Raw genomic sequence first — 13,643 nt, 5'->3', positions numbered from 1 at the left:
GTAATTATGCTTGGTCGCAATGCCGCCAAACACACAATGACCGCCCCAAACCCAGTGCAACATAGCAATGGGTTGTCAGAAAGCTTTATGTCTGCAGATTGCACTACTATAGTAGACCTTTGTGAGGAACTGTCTGCTCCAGTCTTCTCATAACTCAGGAAGTTACATTTCTATTCTATGCTTGTTGAATGCTGTCACTCGTAGAGCTAGTGCCCTGCCGAGAGTGGTTCCCAAACCCCCCCCCCGCGTAGGATGTGTCCACGGATCATCGAGCTGGGTTCCTGAGAGTGCGTTAGTGGACCTCCTGGTGCATGCTAATGACATCTAACATGTGTTCTGGTGAGAGTGCGTTAGTGGACCTCCTAGTGCATGCTAATGACATCTAACATGTGTTCTGGTGAGAGTGCCTTAGTGGACCTCCTGGTTTCTGGTGAGAGTGCGTTAGTGGACCTCCTGGTGCATGCTAATAACATCTAACATGTGTTCTGGTGAGAGTGCGTTAGTGGACCTCCTGGTGCATGCTAATGACATCTAACATGTGTTCTGGTGAGAGTGCGTTAGTGGACCTCCTGGTGCATGCTAATGACATCTAACATGTGTTCTGGTGAGAGTGCCTTAGTGGACCTCCTGGTGCATGCTAATGACATCTAACATGTGTTCTGGTGAGAGTGCGTTAGTGGACCTCCTGGTGCATGCTAATGACATCTAACATGTGTTCTGGTGAGAGTGCCTTAGTGGACCTCCTGGTTTCTGGTGAGAGTGCGTTAGTGGACCTCCTGGTGCATGCTAATAACATCTAACATGTGTTCTGGTGAGAGTGCGTTAGTGGACCTCCTGGTGCATGCTAATGACATCTAACATGTGTTCTGGTGAGAGTGCCTTAGTGGACCTCCTGGTGCATGCTAATGACATCTAACATGTGTTCTGGTGAGAGTGCGTTAGTGGACCTCCTGGTGCATGATAATGACATCTAACATGTGTTCTGGTGAGAGTGCGTTAGTGGACCTCCTGGTGCATGCTAATGACATCTAACATGTGTTCTGGTGAGAGTGCGTTAGTGGACCTCCTGGTGCATGCTAATGACATCTAACATGTGTTCTGGTGAGAGTGCGTTAGTGGACCTCCTGGTGCATGCTAATGACATCTAACATGTGTTCTGGTGAGAGTGCCTTAGTGGACCTCCTGGTTTCTGGTGAGAGTGCGTTAGTGGACCTCCTGGTGCATGCTAATAACATCTAACATGTGTTCTGGTGAGAGTGCGTTAGTGGACCTCCTGGTGCATGCTAATGACATCTAACATGTGTTCTGGTGAGAGTGCCTTAGTGGACCTCCTGGTGCATGCTAATGACATCTAACATGTGTTCTGGTGAGAGTGCGTTAGTGGACCTCCTGGTGCATGCTAATGACATCTAACATGTGTTCTGGTGAGAGTGCCTTAGTGGACCTCCTGGTTTCTGGTGAGAGTGCGTTAGTGGACCTCCTGGTGCATGCTAATAACATCTAACATGTGTTCTGGTGAGAGTGCCTTAGTGGACCTCCTGGTGCATGCTAATGACATCTAACATGTGTTCTGGTGAGAGTGCCTTAGTGGACCTCCTGGTGCATGCTAATGACATCTAACATGTGTTCTGGTGAGAGTGCGTTAGTGGACCTCCTGGTGCATGCTAATGACATCTAACATGTGTTCTGGTGAGAGTGCCTTAGTGGACCTCCTGGTGCATGCTAATGACATCTAACATGTGTTCTGGTGAGAGTGCCTTAGTGGACCTCCTGGTGCATGCTAATGACATCTAACATGTGTTCTGGTGAGAGTGCGTTAGTGGACCTCCTGGTGCATGATAATGACATCTAACATGTGTTCTGGTGAGAGTGCGTTAGTGGACCTCCTGGTGCATGCTAATGACATCTAACATGTGTTCTGGTGAGAGTGCGTTAGTGGACCTCCTGGTGCATGCTAATGACATCTAACATGTGTTCTGGTGAGAGTGCGTTAGTGGACCTCCTGGTGCATGCTAATGACATCTAACATGTGTTCTGGTGAGAGTGCGTTAGTGGACCTCCTGGTTTCTGGTGAGAGTGCGTTAGTGGACCTGTTCTGGTGGTTTACTCAGAAAGTGCTGTCATAAGACGTTTTGAGAGATTCACCTTTTCGATGTGGAAGAGGTTACTTTGCTTGACTTAGAGTTAGACAAAACATGTGATAAAAGGCATTTCATTATTGCTATGAGCTATTGGGTGTTACTGGGGCAAACACACAAATGTAATTTACCAAAACATGACTAATTTGCACCACCCAGAAAAGCTTATGTTTTCAATTAGCTGCCGTCCCAACATGGTAGAAAACTAAGAGCAGGATATGATGTGTATAATCTTTCTAGAAAGTCATCAGTAAAATAATAGTGAGTAAAATGATCTTTTATTTCCTAATGTATTGTCTTAATCTAAAAGCATAATTTCTTATAGATGAAACCTGGTATGGGAGATTTTAAAACAATGAACCTTAAAATCCGGGAATGTCGGATTTGATGATCATTGCATTGTAGATAATAGACGCTGATCTAAAAGAGAATGGTATGGCATTAGTGTGCCTGGTAGTAGAGATCTGCTTAAAAGTGAGTCATACCAAAATATAAAAGAGAGATGTAAACTCAGTAAGTATCTGAACGGTACACAGTACATGATTATTGATTTGGAAGCACTTAAAATGCCTTCTTCAAACTTAAAGTGATGTATTAAAAAATATGATAGATAGTACATAGAAAAAGTTGCAGCTATGTCTTTATTGTATGAGTGGTGTTTGTATAGCACACGCTCTACATCAATCATTTTCCTTTTAACATGCAGTGTGGTGTCTGGTTGCAGTGCCGCTGGCAGAGGGCAATGTCTGGCCCAAGTAGAAGTCACCACCACTAGTGGGTAGAGCTCTCCACTGCCTTCCATGCTCTCATCTTCACATTAATGTCTGGGGCCTTTAGAAAAGACTACACTCACAAATGAGGACCAGAGGTTTCATCTTGCCTTCTTTAAACTCAAAATTAGCCAAGGAGGAGTGGGAGAGTTCTTCTTTATATGGGCAAACTGTCACTGCTGATTGGACACATGCAAGCCTGCTATAAGTTGCCCAATTTCTGTCACTATAACAAATGATCCAAGGCTTCTTGCATCGTACCCAGAATTGTATGTTTCACGGGAAAGGGATAATTGGGGGGAAAGAAGTCCAACACAAAAGCAAGATCGTAGAACCCTTCTCAGATCCTCCTTTCCTTGCATGGCTTGTCTAACTCTTCCCCCTTCCCAAGTCTACAGTCTTCAATTGTGCAAACCCCTTAGTTATGTGAGTGCCCCTTTGAAGCATGTTTCCCCGGAGATCTACTGGTGAGAGCTCCTCTGGCCTCAGTAAGCTGTTTCCCTGCCTCCCCAAGAATCATGGGAATATAGCATCCTGCCTCTTATATCACTTGCTGAAGTGGAGACAGCCAGGCTGTCCTGAACACATATTGCCCTCTCACATAGATTGCCTGGGCTCACACATTTCAGGGGATACCCTGTCCCATATCTTACCTTTGGTGCTATTGCCTGCCAAAATAATACCCAGCTACTGACAATAGAACGTTCAATGGCTGAAGCGCCTTGCCTGGATTCAGACTTGTGACTGCAGGATTTCAGAGATTGTTAGGCACGCTCTTACCTCGCGGATGTTAGCCACTTCTACATTTATCGCATGGGTAATATCTTATCAAAAATGTGATGAATTCAATGCAATGATTCTGAACGTGAAATTGGCTACTCCATGTTATTGGCTTTAATGTTATTTGATGTTTAAATAACTAGTCACTAACGGTGTTATGCTTTTTTGCAGGGTTTATTTACACATGTGGTGGAACTTTAAAAGGGCTGAACGGTACCATTGAGAGTCCGGGCTTTCCCTACGGGTATCCAAATGGCGCCAATTGCACCTGGGTGATAGTAGCAGAGGAACGGAACAGGATACAGATCACCTTTCAGTCATTCGCTTTAGAAGAGGAATACGATTATCTATCGCTGTATGACGGGCATCCTCACCCTGCGAACTTCAGGACAAGGCAAGTGCAAATGGAACATGCGATTGAAAGCAGCACAGCGCGTAGCATTTTAACAAATCGAGTTCTGTGTTGTGCCTGATTGCGTCTATGATGTTGCAAGTGTCTGCTCTCGCCAACCTTTGGGTTTGCATTCTAAAACAGCATGCTTTACTTGTGACCGCATTACTAGCTTGAGAGAAATAAAACGTGAGTGTAGTTCTGCAGATGGATATGAACCATCACAATGTCAATCTTCCTAGAACCAATGAATAAGTGAATAGATGAATATGTAAGGACCGTGGACATTGCATGATAAAGAATGTTGCTATGAAGAGGTCTCATTTTTGCGCTGTCCAAGAAGAAGCATTGAAATACTCAGGAGTATTACTGAGCCACTCATTGGCAGGGCCTGGGAGATGTAATAGCTTGCCTCTACCCTGTACATGCTGTAATGGTACTTCATTAAAATGTGGCAGTTTTAATGCATGGGAGTGGTAGTCCAAAGGATCTGTAGAATAACCTCTATTCCAACACTAGCAGAAGCACCATATCAAAAAATCGTATTCAACATCCAGAATGAATGAAGCTAATGCCAAGATTCATAAAAAAAGTTATTTGTTTTCCTGAAAGTTCATTGCGAAACGGATGCTTAGATCATATTTTATTAGTTATTGTTATTCTGTCCGTTCTGTAAGCTACCTGTGTCCATTAACCCATCATTGCTATACAACCTTGCATAATATTGTTATAATGCCCGAAGCAGTTTGTTGCACAGTCAGCATATTCGATAAATCCATGTTAATTATCAGAATGTCCTATTGGTTAGTTAGGTAAGATATAGAGGCTATATTCCAATGTTTAGTTTTGGAAACACAAAGTTTGACAACCTATTCCTTTGTATATTGACTTTGGAGTCATGTATGTATACAGAGTAGCTCACCTTGCTGTTGCGACTTGTAGAACATTCATCCAATGACTCTTTTGAATGATGCAAACACAACAGTTTTAGACAGACCCTGATTGGATAAGTACTTTTGTCACTCCATTCATAACACTATCACCGTTCCCTCCCCTTCCTCTAATCCCCATTCAGAAAAAAGGTGCCCATTATACTAACAATATTTTGGTGAGTCATATAGTGCGTGATGAGTGATTTCTCCAGTTTTTAAATCATATAAATGATGGCATTGATATTGATATTGATATTTTATTTCTATCGCGCTCGTACACAAGTGTTTCAGAGCGCTACAAGGCAAGGGAGGGGAACAGGGGAGAACAAAACAGCGATCTTACTAGGCCCAGTGACATTGAGAACGCGCAAGTGCATGGGAGAGGGGGGAGGGGAAAAGTGCATGGAAGGGGGAGAAGTGTAAAGTGTGAAGCAGAGGAGAAACAGATAAATAACAATAAATAAATAAAGGAAACAAACAGTGGTATTGGAGCCAGCAATTTGCAAGTGCTACGTTTAAGGCAGCAGACAGGGTAGGTCTGATAAGTGCAGGAAGAAAAAGGGGGGGCTGTATGGGTACAGATACAGACCCCAGTGCAAGGGGTGGCCCGGAGGCAGTGTGGGAGGGTGGCCAGGTGCACAGTGTCAAGAGAGAACAGATCAGCAGGGGAGAGGGGGAGCGAAGGCGGAAAAAAAAGAGGAAGGTCTTGAGGTGCTTCTGGAACCAGAGTATTATTACTCATTTGTAGGACTCAATTTTTCAGTCCCAGTTGGATAAAGAGTTGAGTCTGTGTAACCGGGTGTATCAAACCAATGACACAGTGTAACCGGGGTATCAAATCATGTTGCACTGACAACTCAAACCCTGATTCATGGAACTGTGCGAAGTGTATTTTTGCTGGGCAAAGTCCGGGCCAAGTCATTTTGTACTGCAAAAATGACTATGCGCTGACTTTGCCCGGCAAAAATACACTTTCCACAGTTCCATGAATCAGGGTTTGTGTCGGCAGTGCAGAGTCACTTTTCAGCAGTGCAAAGTCACTTTTCAGCAGTGCATATTCACTTTGGACCAGGAAAAGATTCCATGAATCGGCCTCGGGCCCTAAGTGACTAGTAACTAAGGCTCCTATGGCAACTTAACTCTTGCACAGGGACCTAAGTGGATACATCCTCTATATCGAATAGTGAATATGGTGGTAAAAAGTAGAGGAAAGGTAACCAGATCAAAATAAAAGTAGTGGAACGCTGCTCCCGACTGTTCCCGCTCACTTCGATCACTGCTGCTGTGGTGCACTTAGGCAAAAGGCATCGGCTGCATGATGCCAGAGCAGAAGAAGACCAAAACAGCATTTCCTTTGGAACCATTTAAAATTTCCAGCTATGAAGGGGTTTAGTGATTATTCTGTCAGATTATTTTGGAGCAGAGCGAGGTCCAATCCCTGAATATAGATTTCTGTTCTTTTTGTTTTTCTCTATTAAAGTGAAGGGGAAAAAAAACACATTTTCATGCTGATGTTAGGCCCATTTAGTATTCACGTTTCAGAGGTTGTTAATCTGTTGTGGTTTACAGAAAGCTGATATACTCTATCCCATCATAACACTGCTCTGTCCAGTAACACTTATAATCGGACAAAGATGTCCAAAATGTGACATTAGCAGAAAAGGTACTTTAAAGCAGATCTAGGCCTACATGGACACTAATAGTCAATTTTGTGTTGATATGGCAGAGTAATAATGAAACTGACTTTCCTGAGATGGATGCAACGAAAGAGTGAATGCGGGCACAATGCTCTCATTCAGGAAGACAATATTACAAACATGCTGACAACTATCTGTTTAAAAAAAAACGCAGCTTCATCACTGCATGTTCGAAGTGAAGCTCATGTTTTCAATCAGACCCAATAATGTAAGAGTCCAAGCCAATGGGTTTATAAAGTTCCGGCCCTGAGCCACTGTCCATCGGCAAAGCTTCACGATGCCGCCACACTGTTGAAAGCGATTGGACTCTGTCATTTGCTTGTGCAAATCGCTCGTGTGTTCGCAATATGCTACAAGTAGATTTAACTGAGTAGCTGCAAATATAATCTGAAGTCAAATATTCTGATTTGAGGGAAATAAATAATGGAAACGGTCCCAGACCTAGTCAGAGTACATTTTGTTCTCAGAGCAGCACAATCAAGATAAAGGGATGTTTCCAGGAAAATCCTCTAGATTTATATACAATGTCCCTTTAGGAAATGCCTGCTCAGACATCCAGGGAGACCAGATATCTATAGCCTCCTCATACTCTATGCACTGCTGAAGGTCTGGTATCCCTTTTGGTGTCTCTGGTCATGTTCATCCTTTGAGTTTTGGCTTCTAAAAGATGAGTGACTCCGGCTGCTTAAGCTATGTACGTGAACACTGCACTTGAACATGTGGCTTCTGTGTTTCTTTCGTTCATTTCCTTTGTGACTCACTTATGCTTCCCTGTTGTCCTATTTTGAGCCCTTTTCATGGCGTTTGTGTAAGGGCATTGAGTTTCGACGAGTATTGATGGTGTATTTCTTGAGTGCATTTGGGCCCATGGTCTCAGCTGGAGCATTGCCATGTTTTGCCTCTGTTAGAAACTCCTCAATAGTTTTCCTCTACAGCTACTCCTCTTTCAGCAATGCATTCAAGGGTACTCCGCTGATGGCAGGGGGCAGCTACTTTCACACTGCAGCCCCTGTTTATTGACCTGATTTGTCAGACTACTGATGTTTGCTGGCTGTATTCAGTAATGATTGTTTCCCTTTATTATTGAAAGAGCTTTCATCTTACATGGTGATGCTCGAAATTCATGGCAAATCCATTTTAAAAAAAAATGTATTTATAAATATATTTAGCATTACGTTTATTTCAAACTTTTGCTATGCCAGTACACTCCTTTAAAAGAGAGCACTTGAAAATAAAAACACAATCCATCAGTACTTCACAAGCAAGAACCCACAAACAACTGAAAAAACAAACAAAAAAACAAATGAGGAATGAAGAGAAGACACTCAGGTTAATTAACATGGGAGAAACCAAAAATCATGCAAACACGATATTGTCTTACAGCAGAACTGTTTCTCTAAATGTCTTCATAAAGATCAGCTCAAGGAACTTTACCAAGTTCCAATTAAGACCCACGTTTGCCCCCCCCATAAAGTGCCTCCCACCAGGCGTCTGCATCGGTCCCAACACTCCTCTTAATACGATCATACAGTAAAAGTGTTCACTGTGTTCTCAGTTCTGGGCAGGAAAGGATGAAAGGGTTTAATGTTTCAGCTTTGGTTTTGCATAGTCGACAAAGGATGTCCTCTGCTAGGCCACTATATCTATGCAATGTTACTTTGGTGTGGAGTATATTCAAGCAGAATTTGAGAAACAGGTCCCCGTTTTTGGCTTTCAGGAAGGAACTGTTTCAGATATTGGGGTGTTATGTTAGGTAAACCAATGAGCAATCTTGATAAAGTGTGAATCTTAGAGTTTGATCTTTTAAAATCAGTTTCAATCCAGTAAGCAGCACATAAAGCCCTGTTTACCAGTCAGGGATTTCTGCATAGGGTGTCAACTGGCAGACAAAGATTGGACAGTATTCCCACACATTTTTATCTCCATTGATTCAATGGCCAATCGAACATGCCCTCTACCTACATCATTGTGATGTGGAATTGCGGTGAGCACTCAGGGATGTTCGATTTGCCAAAGATTGTCAAGGATTTCAAGATAACTCTCACGTATAGTGATAGGATGCCCGGTCATGTCTAATGATTGCCATTGGGATCACATTTGGGGGTCGTAAAATCCCCTTCCAAAAGCGGCTCTCTAATCGCTCCCAAGCTTCCCACGGTAACCCTAGACAGGCCTCAGCAGCATATGTCAATGTTGGTATGACCTTCTGATTGTAGAAATCGATGACTGGGAGGAGCGAGGATTTCCCATAATCCCCATCCCCCCAATCACTATAACTTACATTGTCAACTGCTTCGTGTTTATACAATCCATCCATGTCTTCTTGCACCCACTTGCGCTAATCTTTACATCTAGATATTTTATTGAGGCAACAGTTTGTATTCGGTTACCAACCAACATCCAGCATGGCAACTTCCTTTTCCTCCCCTTTGATTTTTCCAATTTGAGGATTTCAGTTTTAGCGATGTTTATCTTCAGGCCATTCCCATCAACATAAGTCTGCAGTGAGTCCACCTTCTTCTGCAGTCCAATGAAAGTTCTGTCCAGGAGGACTAGATCATCGGCATCCAGGAACCATCCTGCTCATTTTCCATTACTCCTTGGGAGGGCAGGACTCTAGAGGGTCTAGGACCTCTACCATATCCATAATAAAGATGTTATAAAATATGGGAGTCAACGTGCAAGACAGCTTCATGCCCCAGTAGGTCTCAATCCCCCTCATCAAGTTGCCTGCCTGGTCAAGTCTGACTTGTAAAACCGTTCCGGTGTACAAATCTTTAATTGCTGCCACTATGTCCCCCAGGCATCCCAGATGGTCATTTTGGCCCATAATCATTCCCAACTAATGCAGTCAAAGGCACACTCCATGTCTATACATGCCATGTAGAGACTGCCTTCCTCCTTCAGCGTCTTCATCTTGAGCAGGCTAATTAGGAGCATGTTCAGATCACAGCCTATACCATTGAAAAAGCTGGCTTGCCTGGGGTCATAGGACTCTGTCTTCTTCACCCAATCATTCAGGCATAACAGCAGGATTTCCCAAAACATCAAGGCAGGTGATAGGGCGGTAGTTTTTCATGTTTGCCCTATCGCCTTTCTTGAAAATTGGGATCACCACTGTCCGTTTCCAGGCAGCTGGACCTCTACCACGTTGAGCGATCCTCTGGAATAAAACTAGGCAGAAGTCCACCCAAACCTCTGGGGCATTCGTCATCCCATCTGGTCCTGGGGCATGAGAGTTGCTGGCCTTCGTTACAATACGCAGAATATCCTCTCTGTCAAAGTGATTTGACCAGTGAGTTAACTGATCATAAGACAGCACTTCCTTCTCTTGATCCTTCAATGCAAAGCAATTTTCGAAATGTTTAAACCAACCGTTCTCATGGGTCGGGTTTATTTGGAGTAGACCATTTTTTGTGTTCCTGCCATTTAGCAGTTGTCATAGGTTTATCGAATTGTTCAAGTCTAAGCCTGCATCATGCATTTGGAATCATTCTGGTAAAGGTCTGCTCTATGGGATGCAACCCAGTTCTTGTATGTTTGTTTCCTTTTTTTCAGTGCTGACCCCTGGTAACAGCTGGGAGGTATTTTAATCTCCTAAAGTCACCATGCAACAAATGCTTCTGAGTTGCGATTGCTGTATCAAAGGAGTGCTTTGGTTTAAGTTTACTTCCCCTTCTAAGTTCCTACCGGTAGGTGGCCATTCTAGGTTCACATTCAACCCCGCCCCCCTTATGTCAATCCATTTCCAGGCTATCAGTCTTTCCGTCAATTGTGGCACTAGCGCTGGAGTAATACGAAGCCTATTTCTACCAGGTTCCAGGGCAAAGTTACGATTCCAGAGGTTCTATTTGTTCATTCCTTTCATGCATGATATGATATGATAATTTATTTATATCTCTCTCATGCACAAGTGTTTCAGAGTGTGACCAGGTATACAGAGGGGAACAGGGGAAAACAAAAACAACAGTCTTACTAGGCCCAGTGACATTAAGTACGCTCAAGTGCATGGGAAAGGTAAAAGGGGGAAAGTGCATGGTCCTACACAAGAGAGCAGCAACTGGTCATGATCATTTTGTTTGGAGGGAAGTACCATCAAGGATATCACCTGTGAATGCATGGAGCCTGCAATGCAAAAATAATCCAGAGTTGCACTTTCTGTCCCCGAGTGACATGTCGTTGTTCCTGTCAGCTCACCTTTGACTTGACCATTCACCATATGAATTTTTCTCACAGCCATTTCTTCCAGCCACTCGTGGCATCTTGCTTTTTTATTTTCTGTAATGTCACCCCTTCCCCCTTCCCTTCTTAAAGCGCGGCACAGATAATCAATGTTTAGATGTCCACAAATGATTAGCCATGGATCATCCAACTGGGTGTACAGCAAGTCTATCCATTCCATTACAGAAGGTACACAAGTGCTGGCGTTCTTAGCGTTTGGATTCCAATACAAATTAAATAGCGCCAAACACCCCAGTCTATCAGAAAGACAATCCAGTCGCTTTATTATTATTATCTGAATAAGGGGGTTGAATGTATGACTCGAGAGACCTTCTCCATGGAACTATTTCCTATTAATGTCAACAGGCAAGAGCTGGGCATTTTCTACAGCCCCTTTTGTCACTTTATTTTGATATCCTGTAAAGCCGTCTAATTAAGGGGTTTCCCTAAGCCACAATTCCTGCAGACATCTAATATTTAATTTGGCCACTCTTGGGTCAAAGGCTTGGAAAAAATTGGCAAATCCTCTGGTGTTCCAGGATCCAATCTTCAGCCTCCCTAATCCTCTTTGGATCAAACTCTAGTCCAGGGAGACTGGTCCAAATGGTCTGGCAAGCCAATCTCAAGACTTCTCTTGGTCTATCTTAAGCTCGGGGTTAGCTCTCAAGACCCAGCTCTCAGGTGCATTTTCGTTTCCTGTTCCGCTCATGGTGATCTTGAAAGAGTCAGGTCCACATAGAACCACTGGCTTGTCTCTCCCTGACTTACTTTGCTAATCAACTTCCTTTTTATGATCTCTACTCACATCTCAAGTCCTCTCCTTATGACTTTGTTGAGGTAGGAGGAGGTGTGGCTCTGGGATCAGGTTTGTTGGTGTCTTAAAGTCTTTAAGGCCACAACTCAGTGCCCGTAGATCATCATTCGCATTCACCATGCGGGCTGTCAAGGCAGAAGAGGCCATGTGCAGGCACAGTCGATCGTTTTTGTTCTCATTTGGGAAGTCAACTATCCTGATGTCTTCATATTCTATCACTCACAATTGTGGGACATGATGGAGGAGGCTCATTATGTTAGCGCGGTTCAGTATTAAATCACGGTCTGCCTTGAACACCCTTTCCAAAATCACCTTACGGCTACAATAGTTTGAATCCTGTTTCTTAGATAGTCTAGGCTGGCACTATTGGTCAGGCCTGCACCCCGTACCCAGTTGTTATAATCATGCTCTCTGCCCGGTTCTCATGTCTGTCTATCCTTGTTGGAGTGCTCAGTCATTCTATCCAACAATGAGGGCTGCCTTGTTGTTGCTTTAGACGGTTTGTCCTCTAATTTCAGGAATTAGGTGTTTCGTTGGTTGGAATTCCGACCCTTTTTCCTCAGGGTCCGAGTAGGTCAGGTTAGATTCTGTAACAGATTCTTCCATGTGATCATCCGACTCACAGTCCTCATATGTGGACAACTGCATCAATGGATCCTTGGAGTATTTCATGTCCATTATCACATCCTGAGTGGGCAGACTCCTGCGAATGTTCTAATTTAGTCTCTGGTTCGGGGAGTTTTCCTTGGAGTGGCCCATACTGAGGCTTTCCATTAAAATTGTGGATTTAGCTGGTTCTACTGATACAGTTCTTAAGTTTGTAATAAAGTTACATGCACCACAACGCATTGATGTTTTCAGCATCTGCATATTTATTTTTATTTTTTCAGTGGGTCAGGATTTTTTTTAGTTTGTACTGGTATTTTTACCTGTTTTTGAGACTCCTGGTTGAAAATAGAACAAACTTATCCTGGGAGCCTCTATCCTGGCCATTATCTCAGTGCTAAAACCTGCTTGTACTTGAGGTAGATCTAAGGTGCTTAGAGTGAGAGATTGCCTCCGGCTCTTCAAATGTTCTGAGATGGCTACCAGCTCCCTGGAAGGCAGGACAAACATCGTCAGACTTTAGCTAATTTCCGACTGTAGTGATCTTGGAACAGACTCCAAGGACACTTGTTTACTCTCCCATTTTCTATCCGAGGTGTTTTCTTGTTGCTTTCATAATGTGATGGTATCTCAGAAGCCACCAAGAAAAGCTTTTTTATCTTCCCTTGCTTAATGAATTCGATCAATAAGGGTTTTAATAATCACCCCCCACCCCCTGTTTATTTTTCCTTTGTTCTTTTGTCTCTTGATGCTTCGATGAAATATTCAATGAAGATTAACTTAGTGTGCATTAAGGCGGGTAATGTTGACTGGTCTTTAAAACTGCCATTTAAGTTTTCATGCAGTTTTAAAAAGGTTGATAGTGTGATCAAGACCATAGAACCGATGGGGGCCTGCAATTGTGCAGACCGAGCATCCCACTGGCTTTTCTCTAAGGAGATTTCCATGATGTCTCACTCGTATAAGATATGCTTTGGCACACAGGTTTATCTCAACTCTTGATTGTTTTTAAAGATCCAGGCAGCTTCCAAATCTGAGTCTTCACTAGAGTCCTCGCTCGAACTTGGTAAGAGGGTTGTGGCCCCTGATGGCGCTCCCACAGCAATCCAGACTGGAGACAGTTCCTGATGACATGTGGGGCTGAGCTAAAGAAGTCAAAGGGGCATCATGAGGAGTGGAAAAGTTCTCAGCTTCTTTGGGGGTATAGCCAGACAAGGGTCTGAGTCTTTTCCAATGTCTGAAATTGGGTGCATTCCTCCCCTGGGATTGGCGTCCATGCTCAGTTGTAGAGTCA

General features: G+C 43.5%; 1 protein-coding gene across 5 annotated transcripts in view; it reads left to right on the top strand.

Annotated features, from left to right (window-relative positions):
• The window catches only part of CSMD3 (CUB and Sushi multiple domains 3), a 3,270,409-nt gene that overhangs the window by 224,898 nt on the left and 3,031,868 nt on the right, over positions 1 to 13,643 (top strand). For all 5 annotated transcript variants that reach the window (XM_069621531.1, XM_069621530.1, XM_069621528.1 and 2 more), the window contains exon 2: positions 3,860 to 4,082. In XM_069621531.1, coding sequence (XP_069477632.1) covers positions 3,860 to 4,082 — 223 coding nt within the window. The remainder of the gene's footprint in view (positions 1 to 3,859; positions 4,083 to 13,643) is intronic.

Source organism: Ambystoma mexicanum, chromosome 5q (genome assembly GCF_040938575.1).
Source record: "Ambystoma mexicanum isolate Mex_15411 chromosome 5q, UKY_AmexF1_1, whole genome shotgun sequence".
Lineage (NCBI taxonomy): Eukaryota > Metazoa > Chordata > Amphibia > Caudata > Ambystomatidae > Ambystoma > Ambystoma mexicanum.
The sequence above is the reverse complement of the archived record's forward strand: the minus strand, read 5'-3'. Positions and strand labels throughout refer to the sequence as shown.